A 15,616-nucleotide genomic window follows, 5' to 3' on the forward strand; every position below is an offset into this window, starting at 1 on the left:
TATGTTAAGTCTACATTGACAAGCCTTGGCATAATTACAAAGAAATCAAAAAACAAAGTCGCCAAGTCATAAACCTTCAAGCGACTAAGTAAATATGAAGATCACAACAAAATACATCTCCATGCTTGATAGCAATTATAGGAGGAATTATTATGTGCGGATATCAGACAGTTTGGAGACCAACCAGAACGCGCCATGTCACCCGATACCGAGCAGTATCGAGCAACGGTACCGAGCAAAAAAAAAAGACATGACGCATTCTGATTGATCTCCGGACCCTGACGGCATCCGCACAAAATAAAATTTCCAATTATAGGGTCAAGCTTTCAGAGTTCCAAGAGAAAGAAGCTGGCTTCATTGGCTTCCCATTTTCATCTCTGATGCTGTTCAAAGCACGAGCAGGACTGCAAGAAAACTGATTCTTTGCAGCTGATTGGGGACATCTCATCATTTTCAGAATGGCAGCTTCATCATGTAGAGAGAATGGAGATCTGGTGAAGAGGAAGAACAAAACAAAGGAGCAATTGAAAAAATCTGTTGAGAAAGCTGTAAATAATTACCAAAAACAGTAGGTAAATGGGAATAAATAATAATCACCCATTAAAGTCGAAATGAACCAACTGCATATCTTGGGAAATCTCAATTTCAACAGTGGCCTTTGGATTAGTCTGTTTGCTCAGGAAGTTGTAGAAGGTTACTAGACTGAATTAGCAGGCCAAGGCAAAAGCAGAACATAAAGAGAAAATTTGATGATAAATTCTCTATTAAAAAGGACAATATACATCCCATCATAATTCATAAACCAGATGACGTTTTTATTAAAAAAGTAAATTTCATTCTGTGATTCTTGGCCAATATGCAGTAAGAAGCTAACAGTAAATTTCTAATAGAAAGAAGAAAACGAAACATATAAAGGACATTGCACATATTGATTAGTAGGTTAGCTGATTGCAGCCACTCTAGAAATGCAACTGCCATTCCAACAGTCGTTAAGATTACAATTACTGTTCTACATTATGTTAAGTCTACATTGACAAGCCTTGGCATAATTACAAAGAAATCAAAAAACAAAGTCGCCAAGTCATAAACCTTCAAGCGACTAAGTAAATATGAAGATCACAACAAAATACATCTCCATGCTTGATAGCAATTATAGGAGGAATTATTATGTGCGGATATCAGACAGTTTGGAGACCAACCAGAACGCGCCATGTCACCCGATACCGAGCAGTATCGAGCAACGGTACCGAGCAAAAAAAAAAGACATGACGCATTCTGATTGATCTCCGGACCCTGACGGCATCCGCACAAAATAAAATTTCCAATTATAGGGTCAAGCTTTCAGAGTTCCAAGAGAAAGAAGCTGGCTTCATTGGCTTCCCATTTTCATCTCTGATGCTGTTCAAAGCACGAGCAGGACTGCAAGAAAACTGATTCTTTGCAGCTGATTGGGGACATCTCATCATTTTCAGAATGGCAGCTTCATCATGTAGAGAGAATGGAGATCTGGTGAAGAGGAAGAACAAAACAAAGGAGTAATTGAAAAAATCTGTTGAGAAAGCTGTAAATAATTACCAAAAACAGTAGGTAAATGAGAATAAATAATTATCACCCATTAAAGTCGAAATGAACCAACTGCATATCTTGGGAAATCTCAATTTCAACAGTGGCCTTTGGATTAGTCTGTTTGTTCAGGAAGTTGTAGAAGGTTACTGGATTGAATTAGCAGGCCAAGGCAAAAGCAGAACATAAAGAGGAAATTTGACAATAAATTCTCTATTAAAAAGGACAATATACATCCCATCATAATTCATAAACCAGATGCCGTTAATATTAATAAAGCAAATTTCATTCTGTGATTCTTGGCCAATATGCAGAAAGAAGCAAACAGTAAATTTCTAATAGAAAGAAGAAAAAGAAACATATAAAGGGCATTGCACATATTGATTGGTAGGTTAGCTGATTGCAGCCACTCTAGAAATGCAACTGCCATTCCTACAGTCGTGACAGCAAGCATGCCACGTTGCCTTTGAGGAAAGAAAACATACTTGAACCAACAGAAATGGTAGAGCAACACCTTCAGAAGAAGCATTCCCTGAACAATGCATATGCTGGTTCCTAACGATAAGCTTTCGGATGTCAAAAGCCTTCAAAGCACCAAAAGCAAAAAGATATCAGCATATACAGATGAGTGTCATATATCTTAATATGATAGCTATGTTTATAAACAGTGAATAAAAACTATGCAATTGTGGACCAAAATAAGCTTACCTTTGCCTCTAATTCTCTCAAATAATTTGCTTTTTCATGAATTCTATTTGTTACATTCATGTGCCTTCTCTATTAGATAAACATTACAAAAAAACAAAAGATCATAACTCTTATAATACTCATTTATGATTATCATGTGATAAGTTACTGCAAAGCTTAGAAGATGGTAAACCTTCAAATCTTCTAATGCTTTGGTGCTTGTATTAGGAAAACCAATCCAATGTATTTCCTTCTTGTCTTTTGCAATAACATTAATTGCCAGGAGAACATTAAATGCATCATAAACCCTCCTCCGAATATTTTTCTCATCAAACTAAACAAGCATGAAAAGTACTTCAATGTTAGTGTCTCAAATCTTATCTTATTCAAATAAATGAAAAGGAACAACAAAATTTTATTAAATAAAGTTTCTGAAAAAAAAAAATTTTGGTTGAGTCGAACTTCAAATTCGCTGCTCTTGTTCAGTGTAGCCAAATCAGCAATGATCTCATCTGCAACCTGGACGGAAATACAGAATAAACTTACTGCATAAAGCAAATTAATTTCAAATCAAATTATTTTCAGAAAGAAAAAATCTTAATTTTGTGAATTTTAATAACAAGAATTAATGGATGTCATTCAGATCAAATTAGCTGAAATAGATCTGACATGCATTTCAAATCACCAATCAAATTCTCATTTACGTCTGATAAAGAAAGATCATTTCTAATATTTTCTAACCAAGTCTTTTTAGTTCTACCGCTACCTTTATTAACATAAATCATATCTAATACCTCTACTTTCCTAAGCGGGTCATCGGAAGGCCGCCATTTTATGTGACCAAATCATCTAAGGCGACTCTCTTTAATCTTCTCTTCCATTGGAGCTACTCCAACCTTTTCACATATATGCTCATTTCATATACCATCTCTGAGGGTAAAGCCACTCAGCCACTCAAAAAAACACTTACAAGTTATAAGATTTTGAATTTCACTTTTTTATGCCTTTTATACTAAAGAAAACAATCAAGTATTCGAATAATACGACAAATAAACTAAAAATTGATTACAATATAAAACTTTAATTTAACTTCAGATACACTATAAATATCACAAGCACAGACAAAGAAAGTAGGAATCAGCACTGATAGAATACCTCATTGTAGGTTGTTCTTCCCTTTGATTGCACCTTCTGACAAACTAAAACACAACAATATGAGTTATAACTATTGAGAAAATATCCATATTAAATATGTTCAAACGCATAACTTTCTAATATAGCCCGACCTATCTTACTGAAACGTCTTAATCCCCATCCTATAATTCTTGATACCTTCTTCTTAATTTTATCTGCACTGCTCAAGGTAAACAGATGTTGGAACATAAAAAATTACTAGAAATAATTTAATCAAAGTTCAGCAGTCATAAGAAAGCACTTTTCAGAAGCCAGGAAGTTGCCATCTTCTTGCGTGCAAGCATTGCTTAGCCTCAGAATACTGCCACAAGGAGATGGTGCCATGGCTCCGCCATTTTCGCCTAATGAGTACAGTTGATTCCTTTGGCTAATCTTTTCTTCATTAATACCACTTGGTAAAGCTACCAAATGGTCAGTTTCCATCTCTTTCCAGGTAAATTTTATAGTTCCTGCATAGGAAATGACCTAATAATAATAATAATAATAATAATATCTTATCCTAGAAATGAAAACTCTAATTTTTCAAAGCTTGATGACACTAATGGGTTGCTTGGGATCACTTTTATTTTTGTTTTAAAAAATATGTTTGATTTTTTTTCTTTTTTACATTTTTTTAAACAAATCAAGCTATTTTTTTTTATGTTTTCATTTTTTTTTAAATGAAACACAACCCGGCCATCAATTACCGCCGCTGTGGGACACCATCACTGTCCATCATCTATGTTTTATGCAATATCAAATAAAATCAAACAACACTTATTTAAGAAACCAAGCATATTTTTATTTCATATTAAAACATAAACAAAACAGTACAAAAAAAAACATAAACAAAAATAAAAAGTGATCCCAAATAATGAGAGAGAACTTTCGATTAAGGCAACATTGATGCAATAATTTGAATAGAAACAACCACTGAAGCAATAGGGTTTCTGCCAAAACTAATTAACTGATGGTGAATTAAAAGAAAAAAAGCAAATACAATTTTCTTCATCATTTACATGCAGGTGCAGTTTTCTTAACGCCAAGTGCAGTTTTTCATTCACAATTCTATACTAAACCCTAATAAAAAATGAGAACAAAAAATTATAAGATCTTTATTGTGACTCTGAATTTTCTCCTCACAAAGAATTATGTGATTGTCGGCTATATGCAACAACCAATATGAAAAAACATACTATGGACTTCCAAAATCAAAAGTCATAATTATAAACCAAAATTAAATTCCACAAGAACTTGATGGAACGGTGGAAATAGAACATTTAACTACTCCTGAATTTTCTTCATTTTGTTATCAGTCAACTAAAATTAAAAAAGTGCTTATATAGAACATTTAACTACTCCTGATTACACCTTTAACAAAATAGTCATCATTAACCTTATCCTTACACTCTGGGTTGGCTTTATGAATTCTCATTTTCCATCTATTCATTCTAAGTGAACAAGATGTGTAAACATAACTTTTTGAACTTCTATCCATGTAAAAATCAATTCCATCATTTTCGTATGTAATCCTAGGACACTAATACTATCTACTGGTCTAATGGTGAAATACTACCATTCCTATATATGTCTGAACTGCTTATTTTTAATTATCATATTTTAATAGATGTTAGTCCAACTGTCCATCAAATAGAATCATTCATTAATTTATCCTTTCAAATTTTGTCATACAATCATCTCGATAATCCCATTTCCACCATGCTCAACATAGCATTCAACAACCTTTTAATTATCCAATGCGCTCAAATACAAACAACATATCTGGCCTAATTACAATTTTATTTAATTTAGCAGTAAATTTCCATTATATCCTTTTATCATATAAAACTTTTGAGGCATTTATCTATTTTAACCATCAAAGCTTAACTCTAGAAATGTTATATTATTTATATCCCTATCTATTGTATATAAATTCAAAATATTTTAACATAGCACACCAAGATATCATCAGTCATCACATGAATTAGGAAAAAGAAAACATATTCCATAATGATATTTTCATGTGACTTGCAACCAATCTACAATAAAAAAGTCATAACTTTCAAATGCCAGATAGTGGATGCATTACATTTGGAAACCTCAACAACATTTATACCACAAGTTTACCAGAGAAAATGCATCATGATGCACTTTGGAGATTGAAAATTCAGGTTGGAAGAAGACACAAGTCTCATGTGATACAAGAATAAATAAAGAAATACAAAGGTTTTAAAGACTAAAAAGCTTATGGAAAAACTCAATTCTTTGGATTTCACTTATTGAAAATTCTACAAAATAACTCCTAGTAAGTGGCACTTGAGAGAGTAGAAGAAATAAATACTCTAGTAACTGAAAAGCATTTGCACTTCATCTGTCAAGCTATCTCATTTTAACCCTGAAATTTTGAAACATACTTATACGAAAAATTAAAGAAAAAAAAAAGAAAAAACAAAGAATCAATTATGCATTCACACAAACCAAGTTGCTAGATAACTCAAATTAGAGCACTATGAACAGTACAAGTTTTTTTGAGTAGCCTATACTTTCACTTAGGCCTTATCCAACCGAAGCATGAATGGGGTAGCTGGAGAGCAACAAAATTATGTACAATAAGCCTCCTCAAGGCTCAGTATATCATTATAAACGCTAAATACAACAGAAAGTATCTCCTCAAAGCCCGCCAAGTATTGCATGGTTAGCCTTTTTAAATATGTTCAGACTTCAAAAGACAGGGACTTGAAAATATGGGTAGTCAGTCCGTCCTGTCTTCTCCACAAACAGACATTACGACATAAATGAGCCCTGCTGGGAAAGGGACAATATGTCAAAATTAACATAGGCGTGGCTGAGAGGTTCGGAGCTTTCGCTCCTCAACGCTACCCCGCCCTCGTACAAAAGAAAAAAAAAGGGACAAAAATGTCTACTGAAAAGAAAGAGAAAACCACACCACCATTTCATCTATGGTAAAACGCAATCAATATATCTTTTTCCTATCGTGATTTCAAGTAACGAAGCAAGGCGGAGACTTGGGAGGACAGCTTGCTAATGACAACCCTAACCTCAGCGGTGGTGCGGAGGAGAAGAAGAATGCGGCAGTGTTACAGACAGATGCCTCAAGCTATAGCACATAAAGGGAAGCGGAGCCAGGAGAGGAGCTCGGCATCAGCGACGCAGCACAGGGTGGTGGAATGTGAAAGGGGGTATAGCTAGGGTTTACAGTTTTCTGCTCCAATCAAGTGTGCGAGAGAGAGAGAGAGAGAGATTAGAAGGAGAACACAAGAAGAGGAAAATGTTTCTTTGGAAGAAGAGCAAATATTGACAGTACAATATGTATTATTGACATGTGTGTAAATAGTAAGTAACAGTATCAACAATGAACTAATAAGATTATTATTATTATTTTTTTTTTTGGAAAAAGATAATTTTTTTTAATGGGCTTTGCCCCTAAAATAAAAATAAAAAATAAAATTTTTAGTTAATTATATATTTAATGATTATTTGAATTATTTAATTGTATATTTAATGAGATTTTTATTTATTTTGAAGTGCATTTGCATTTGATCCCTGTCAAAAGAGGCAGAGAAAATAATTAATGATTTGTTTTTCGAAATTTAAAGATTAAAATGTAATAGTAGAAGAATTAATAAGAATTATTAAACACCTTTATATTCTAATACAAATATACCATTCAAATTTTTACTATTTCGAAGAAGAATAATTACAAATTACAAATAAATTTAAAATAATTAAGAAAATTTTAAACATATTATATATATATATATACTTTTGGTAATTGGTTGATAATATTTTTTGGTAGTTGAATATTATGCTTCTTAGTCTAGAATTTATGTGGATGTTACAAAATTATTTATGTAAAAATAAATCTACGAGTGTGATAGTGGACAGAGTTGTCAATAAATGACTCAATTGGTGAAACCCAGCCGAAAAATTTGGTTTCAGGTTGACAAATTTAATAAATCGGTTAGGATTTTCCAACCTATTTTTAAACAGATCTGATTTAACTTGACTTGTCAATCTCAAAAAAGATTTGTTTAATATCTTTTTGCTTAAACTTTTTTACTAGTAGGCAAAATAGTCTTATTTTTTTATCAAATATCTTGAACATTATTATTACTAAGTTAGAAAAAAGCCTTTTTTTAAGTTCTAATTTTTCTTCAAACCCAAAGCGAGTGTTCAGAATAGAATTTGTCTCGTTTCTTAAACATATCAAATTCGGGCTGACTAGATTTGGTTCGACTTAATTCAAGGTTGGACCCAAACCATCAGTCTATTTTCACACCACTAGACATGTCAAATTAACTTTTTTTGAAAGCTGCTTAAAAAATCATTCTATTACACAAATTTCTCTTAAAGTAAAGAAAAATCAATAATCAAATTAAAATTATGATTACAACCTGAAAAGTGAAATAATAAAAAAATTATTTCAAACAAAATCTTAATGTATATCAATCTTTCTGATTATTATAAAGGTCCCACTTACGTTAGTGATTTAAATAATATGAATTGAACTTCTTAACTTTAATAATTGCCCTAAATCCTAACTTCTTGCTATATGAGCATTCTTCTTTGGTTACAAATGGAATTTACAATAAGGATTTTTTAAATTTCAATTGTTTAATTTGATGTAATTAAGATTTAATATTTATTTTAAACTTTGCAAACATTTTTAAGTGCACATTAATTACAAAAAGTTTCTTCTATAGATTTATATTTTTTGTTTCTTTGAATTTTAATCATTTATTGTCTCTATTTTAGATAATGATATGATCATTTTGAATTAATCTTAAATTATAATAAGTTTTTTCTTAAGCTCATAAGCAATTTTACATTTTATCTATCTTTCATATAAAAATTAGGATTGCTGTAATAAATAAATAAATAAAGTTGATTTTAAGTTATATGATTACGCAGATTTAAATTGAAAGTTAATAGGCTTCTCATAGCGCATTATTCCATGAAAAAAGTTTGTTTCCGCACAATTATAATTTCTATTGTAAAAATGATTTATTTTGGTCAATAAGATAAGAAATTTGATTTTAATAACTATATAACATTGATTAAATTTGCTGAAAACAAATAAAAAACATCTCTCATTTCATTTAAATTAATCTATTTATCAATTTCTTTCAACATACATCTCTCTATCTCCACACACACAAATAGAATTACTATTATTCCCCAATTTAAAACTATTGTAAGAAATATATTATTTTAAAACTTCCATAAAAAACAATTTCCTAATACAATTTTAAAAAAAAAATTGCAAAAAGATAGATATCAAATAAAAATTATGATTACAGTTTGAAAAATAAAATAAAAATTATAATTGCAATTTGAAAAACAAAATCATAAATCTTTTAAAATCATTTCAAAATCAATTGAATGCAAAAAAAAGAGAGTAAAAATTTCATATATAATATCCAAATCTTATATATTTATACTACAATTCAGCTATTTGCATTTACAGCAACACCACATAAAGCTCTTTAGGACGACAGCAAGATCCTGCCCATTTCACTTTCATCATTCATATCATTCAAAACCATCCTCCATTTAGTTGTGACAAGTTCAAATTTACGTTTTGTTTGTTCTTTTTTAGAAAAAATGCTGAACAACAGAGATGAATAACAAAACTTTCAATGACAATCATATTTTTTTTCCTTGAAAAATCATACAAGTTGTTAGTTCAGATTATATTATCTTCATTTCATTTAAAAATGATCCACAACAAGCATAAAGAGGGGCAGGGCGGAACCAGCTTCAATTTTTAGGGGGCAAATTCAATAAAAAAATAATTAAATATTAAAAATAATATAAATATATTACAAAAAGTTGTTTAAAAAAAGTTAAGCAAGAAAAAAGAAGAAGAAAAATTGTATAATAAAATTGTTGTAAAAGTATGAAATAAAATATTAGAACTAAATGTGAAAAATAACAGATATTTTAATGTATGTATTTATAATTAGCGGTAGATTAAAACTTGTCATTATTAGGATTAATACAAAAAAGCTTTTTAAAAGGGGTGTTTGGAAAGAATATTGAGCAAATTAAGACCGATTTTTTAGGGGGGGTAAAAGTGATTTTTTTAGAAGGGCAACAAAAAATTTACTCTCCTATAATTTTCATTTTAATTTTTAATTTTTATTTTTAGGAGGGCCAAATTATGACAACACTTAACCCATTAAGGCTAACCCATCCAAGTCCATTACTCATTTAGGTCAGCCCAATAAAACATGTAAGAAGTTGGGCTCTACCCACTTGTAAGATCTGCATCAATGGAAAAATTATCCCATGCAGTCACTGCGTTCAGAAACGAATGAGAATGCATCACATCATTTTTTTGCTGTGTACCGCTCGGTACCAGGTGATATGACACGTTCTGATTCGCCTCTGAACCGTTCGGTGACCTCATAGAATAATTTATCACATCAATGGCTCTCATAGCAGCTAAGATTTCATTTGAGATAATTTTCTTACTGTTTTGAAAAATGAGTGAAGCCTAAGTTTGTCACCATTGAACAAATGCAGAGAAATCTCACTAAACTGATTCCAACGGGGCTTAGAAGGGTAAGAAAAGAGTAAGTAGTCCCAAAAAAAAAAGTTTGATATGAACAAAACAAGAACATTTCTAACATGTACAATCAGGAACAATGAAATGCATAACATATATGATGAAAATCATACCTCTGAAGTGATGGATAGTCTTCAAGGACCAACAAATTTCCACTGATGTCAATCCAGATATAATGGAAATCTCTATGATCTTAAGTTTTTACAATGAAAATTCTTTTTTTTTTTTGGTTTATTTCCAATCAGAACCTTTCGGCCGTTATCACAATTGGTTGTGCTTCAATGCGCTTTTTGGTCAAGTATGGACCTCTTTTAACTGCCTCCTGCAACTGAAAAACCAAGAATAATTAATCGTTTAAGCTATTGCCTTAAGCATGTCATCTATGTTGAATATCAGTTCAACAAACCAGAGCTCAGCTCATCAAAAATACCCATTGCCATTTTAGGAGTTAGCATCAAAGAAAGCTTGGAATGGCTGACAAAAAAATTGATTAAGAAAGAATCTTAAAAATTTTTTATTTGTTTTGAAATAAATACAATAATAGAGTAATTAATCAAAATTTATATCGAAATTAATCTAATAACATTGCTGACCAAATTGTGGTTGGAATCACCCGAAACTATTTGTTCAAAAAATAAGGATACTCACCTTTTTAACCTTTATATATCAGGGAAATTGAAACAAACACTGCTAAATAGGCCTAACAAAGGCTTGACATAAAAAGGTTAATTTGTAGAGAAATTATTCTGTGCGGAAGCCAGACGCAGCTCTACGTCCGGAGGCGAATCATATGCAGCCACGTCGGCAGTACCGAGCGGTGCCGAGCAATACCAAGCCGCGGTACGCAGCGTAGGAATGACATGACGCATTTTGTTTGATCTCCGGATGGCATTCGGCTTCCGCACAGAATAATTAATCCAATTTGTGGTAGTCGAATAAATACTATCAAACAAGATTGCAAGGCCTGTAATGTTTTATCTGAATCGATGCAGTTGAAATATTACAAATTCATCTAATCATTTGTGTTGAACATTAAGAGAAGTCGAAAACACAACAAAATATTTATTCAGGACTATAACCTGGAGTGCAGTGAAATGTTGAACAAACACTTCTTGTGATGATTGCTTAGTTGAAAACCACTAAATCCTACAAAGGAGCAGCTTACCTTTTCTGCTAGTTTAGCAACTTTGGCATCAGCAGCCATATTTAAAGCAGACAGAGCGTCATAGATAGCTGCACAACATTGATGCCGAGCTTCCATGCCTGTAAATTAACATCTTCAACTAAGAAAAGAGTGGATACAGCTAAAGAAAATCAAGTTGTAATGCAATTTAAAAGCCATAAGCAGCTGAAACAATATATTCCTCTACATATGTAATAATGCCTAGGACTTTGAGACATCGTAACTATAGAACCAAGTTATTCAACCACCTGATAGGAAACACTTGTAGATCTCAAGGAACTCTTATCAATCCTTGGAAAACAGCGAAAATTCTCCACAAAAATTCACACATAACTAGAAACCAAGTAGATAATTTGTATTATTTGATGAAATGTAAACGGAAAATAACAAGATACAATTGATACTCTATAAGAGAGGAGGATCTATCTATCCCAATTCTCTAGACTCTGCTAGAGCTTAAAACCTAAGAGAGATCTCAAATTTCAGCCAAATTCAAGATGCACTAACCCTAGGAAAACAAACTATTTAATGCTTACAATCCAAAAGGAAATCTCTAAACAGTCAATACATTCAAATTTCCCTCCCAAACTCCTAAATCCTTCCTAATCAGAGCTTTTGGATATGCGGTTTGAGCGGCCAGTAAAGAGAAGTTCCGCCTCTGTTACGTGTGAGCTGGCCCGCATGGACCAGTCTAACACTATCCTCACAATTTTTCTATATTTATCTTTATAACTTTATGGATCAGGATGGTTACTCTAGGAAGGATTAACATTAAATTATCAGTGTCTAGGGACCAATAAAAAGCACACAAACAATAATAAAAGATGCAGTAACACAACATTATTATTTCAAATGTATCAAATGTGCATCTAAGCTTTGTAGCATAGAGAAGCCATTAAATCTTCCATGTTCACGATTCTCTCTCCCCACACAACCAACCGGACAAAAAGCGCAAATATGCATATACACATAATATCTCCATGCGTGTAGTAGAAATGCAGGTGGAAAAAAGTAGATTATGACAAACAAACCGATTTTTGTGTCTTCGATATCTGCATCCATCACAATAGATGCAATCTCCGGCCTGGAGCAAATCTCCATCAGGCACCACGACCGAGCCACAAGAGCGGATATCAATCTGTAAGCCTGTAGATTTTTTACACAAGTATAAGCTGCCATCAACACAAAATAAAATAAAATAAAAATGTATAACCAAGCATAGGAATGAGTAGTTATAACTTATGTTTTTTCATTCTTGGAAATATTCAAACGCATTTATATATTGCTCTTAAAGATGCTCTCACAAAAAAACAAAATGAAAAAGAGTTTCCAATCATTGCAGCGATACATCAAATATCAATTAAAGGATCAATATTTAATCCTTAACATTTTATATCCGCTTTCTTCACCATCATCATTCGATTGATAGTTGACTTAACGTTTACATCAAAAAATTTATTGACAATTAAATTAAGCATAGCAGTATGGGATTGATCATATTAGAGAAATGGTGGGAGTTAACACAGTAGAAAGGTACTGGGTAAGAAATTTAACACCAATACAATGAGGAAATTAATGTGAATGGGATAGGATGAAAAAGCCGTAGATCAGAAATAACATAACTAGAATTATGTAAGACTTGAGTCAAACACTTATTAATGCACTAGATAGAAAAGACACGTAAATATTTCTAATAAAAGATCTAATGAAGAAGGTATCTAAAAATATCTATAATACTGAACTCAGTCCAATCAGCATTTCACTTCTTTCTCCAAAGCATGTTTGCTAGCTTGTATGTGTTGATGCAGCAGCTATTGATGTTGCCTAATAAAGGTTTTAATTTTTTGCTGTGCTCAACATGAAGCTAACATTAGATGACGAATGACATGATAAGTGAACTCAAGTTAACTGGGGTTGTTTTAACTGTCCACACCTGACATTTACAAGTAACAGAGATTTTTATGGAACTAAGTAAAAGAAGTTTATACAAATACTCACTGCTAATCGCATTTCTGGTTCTTGCTGCAGCATTGAGAGGAATAAACCCTGTGGAGAAAATATGTTACGTCAATGGATATATGAAAGTACAGAAGGTAAAACTGATAAGTTATGATGATTTTATATAACTAATCATCATAAGTCGTTCACAATCAAACAATAGCGCCATGCATACAGAGAATTTAGTAGCAATACACAGCCTCAGAATTTTTTAGAAACAATATGAAGAACAAAATTCAGAATAAGAAACTAACAGATGGTGTTAGCTTTGAACTCTCTGTAGCTGCTTCATAAATCAAGCGCTTAAGGCATTCTTCTGCACCGTCATTTAGAAGCACACTATTGTCAGATCTGTCAGCTCCAGCTATGCTTCCAAGAGCATGTAACGCAGCCTGAAAGCAATAATTAAGTTATTCAACAGGCCCTTTGAGCAGAAGCGAAACAACAGCAACAAGACAAGCTGAAGAAGAAGAAATAAGAATGATCAAAACAGATGGAACAACAGCCAATCAGTAATTTCAATAAAATCAAATGAATGAATACATATAAGATTTAAGGATATGAAAATGTTGTGTTTTAAAAAAAATAAAAATGCTTCTTCTCGTGTAACTAATTTCAACATACTCGCAAGTTTAGAATGTGCCACCTGTAGGCCAAAATGGTGGTTTGTTAATATGACCAAAAGAAATGCGAGGAGCAGATACATTGTGAAGAAGACAATTCAAGGGTTAATTTGGCAATAATGACTCATTCACACAACAAAACTTAAGCTAGCATACAGGTTGGAAGAGGTTAATTTAAGAGATGCTTTTGACATACACTGTTCAAAAATTTTTCTCTTTGATCAAGAAGATTGTTCGCTGAATAAAAATGGCTCTCGGTGCAAACCCCACTTTCTAGGCTTAGGATTCCATTCTTCTTAAGATAGATTGAATTTTAATTAATCAAATTTCCCAAATATTCATATCAGGGTTTATTTGAGTTTAGGGTCCTTACTTTCTATGAGCACAAGCCCTTATAGCTAAATACCCCTCCCACTCTTAGGAGAGCACTCTCGATTAAGGATGAGTCACTTTAGCATAGCTAGCTTCGGAATTTTAGGGTTAGTAGTCTCGATTGTGGGGGATGGAGGTAGACCCGATCAAGATCTCATGGTTTCATCATCCAGGAAATACCACGGATCCCAATTTACCAACGCTAAAACGAACCATTGGTTGCAACGTCCATGGAATCAGATTAGCAAACATGAGTTGCCTCCTCTCAGGAATCCCGAGTAGACTGAGGCGGTTTATAGTAAGCAACTATGTTTGAGTTTCTTATCTCCATCTCTAATTTGTCCTCCACGCTCAAACAGATGCAACACTCATCATCTCTGATTTTTCCTCCACACTAGCAGAGAAAAACAAAGCACTTCCTCGCACATTTCTTGGCCCTCTAGCCGATCTATGGTATATAGTATTCTTTATTAATGTTTAGTAATAAGATATTTATAATTTTTTTTAGTAAGAAATTAGAGAAAAGATGTTACCATTATGGAACATCCTATCCTTTAAGCAACTCATGTTGACCTGTGCTGATTAAAACAAAAAGAAAAAAAAGAAATAAAAAATACCTCACCTGCCCTCTGTCCGGCGCCGAATTCAGCACGTCGCTGACATGTCCGTGTCTTTTCTTCCCACGATCATCCGCACGACTCATTAAAGTTAAAGGCACGAAGCAACGGGGCCGAAGCTCTTTCTCTCATTCCCGCTCTTGTCTCTCACTTTCACTCTCTCCTTCGACACCCTCGTAGCTGTGCGACTCCTCTCCTCTGACGACTCTTCCAATTGGATCGGAAGTGATGAACTTTGATCGGAAGCAAGAAACGAAGCTCGCCTCTTCTTCGTCTCCTTCGTGGCTGGTCCGACTTCGCTGCTTCGACGACGTTCCCCTGCTGTCGGACCGGAAGTTATGACAATTTGATCGGGATCAACAGTCGGAGCTCGTCGTTTCTCTGGCTCCCTCTAGACCGTTCGACTTTGCTCCTCCAGGCGCCTCAGTGGCTGGTCGACGTCGCTCCTTCGGCTCCGTTTGTGGCTGTTTGACACCGCTCCTTCTACGACTTTTCCTTTCCAGCCGGATCGAAAGTTGAGACATTTTTATTGGAAGCCGCAAGGGGAGCTCGCTCTTGCTGTGAAGGTAACTTTCTCCCCTTCGCTCGCTTTCTCGGCCAAACCTGTGAAGCCACCGACCCGAGAGATAGAGAGGGAGAAGAGGGTTTAATGATTTAATTAAGTTTAATTATGGTTAATCTTAATTAGCTATAATTAGTTTTAATTATAATCATTTTAATTAGTTATATTTATTATAATTAATTAATAATTAATTTTAATTAAATCATTATAATTAATTATAATTAATTATAATTAGTTTTAATTAAA

General features: G+C 33.1%; 2 protein-coding genes across 8 annotated transcripts in view; both read right to left on the minus strand.

The window, feature by feature from the left end:
* Positions 1-1,016: 1,016 nt before the first annotated feature.
* LOC110112303 (transcription factor-like protein DPB) lies at positions 1,017-6,704 on the minus strand. Of its 7 annotated transcripts, none has more exons than XM_020844482.2 (11): positions 6,483-6,703; positions 5,902-6,225; positions 3,686-3,893; positions 3,537-3,604; positions 3,406-3,449; positions 2,713-2,769; positions 2,444-2,584; positions 2,272-2,340; positions 2,049-2,147; positions 1,613-1,683; positions 1,017-1,506 (listed from the first exon to the last, which is right to left on the minus strand). In XM_020844482.2, exons 3-11 carry the CDS (start codon positions 3,865-3,867, stop codon positions 1,326-1,328), a joined length of 912 nt encoding a protein of 303 aa, XP_020700141.1. In that variant the 5' UTR covers positions 3,868-3,893; positions 5,902-6,225; positions 6,483-6,703; the 3' UTR covers positions 1,017-1,325. The 7 variants fall into 7 exon arrangements, 6 of the variants coding, with proteins under 6 accessions (XP_020700141.1, XP_028552581.1, XP_020700142.1 ...); XM_028696748.1 differs by having other exon boundaries at positions 5,902-6,228; XM_020844483.2 differs by lacking the exon at positions 5,902-6,225.
* A 3,323-nt stretch (positions 6,705-10,027) lies between these two features.
* Positions 10,028-15,616, minus strand: part of LOC110112295 — a 72,640-nt gene continuing 67,051 nt past the window's right edge. Inside the window, exons 13-17 of the mRNA XM_020844469.2 lie at positions 13,451-13,588; positions 13,197-13,244; positions 12,230-12,344; positions 11,181-11,278; positions 10,028-10,343 (exon numbers count right to left, since the gene is read on the minus strand). Coding sequence (XP_020700128.2) covers positions 10,257-10,343; positions 11,181-11,278; positions 12,230-12,344; positions 13,197-13,244; positions 13,451-13,588 — 486 coding nt within the window. The 3' untranslated portion in view covers positions 10,028-10,256. The remainder of the gene's footprint in view (positions 10,344-11,180; positions 11,279-12,229; positions 12,345-13,196; positions 13,245-13,450; positions 13,589-15,616) is intronic.

The sequence above is a fragment of the Dendrobium catenatum genome, unplaced genomic scaffold (assembly GCF_001605985.2).
Source record: "Dendrobium catenatum unplaced genomic scaffold, ASM160598v2 fragScaff_scaffold_8, whole genome shotgun sequence".
Lineage (NCBI taxonomy): Eukaryota > Viridiplantae > Streptophyta > Magnoliopsida > Asparagales > Orchidaceae > Dendrobium > Dendrobium catenatum.

Excerpts from the sequence above, each read along its gene's own strand:
- LOC110112303 (XM_020844483.2), bottom strand. The coding sequence starts at position 3,867 with ATGGAAACTGACCATTTGGTAGCTTTACCAAGTGGTATTAATGAAGAA. Across the intron at positions 2,770-3,405 it reads GAAGAACAACCTACAATGAG|GTTGCAGATGAGATCATTGC; the intron begins GTATTCTATCAG and ends ATTTCCGTCCAG. Across the intron at positions 2,148-2,271 it reads TGAGAGAATTAGAGGCAAAG|GCTTTTGACATCCGAAAGCT; the intron begins GTAAGCTTATTT and ends GGTGCTTTGAAG.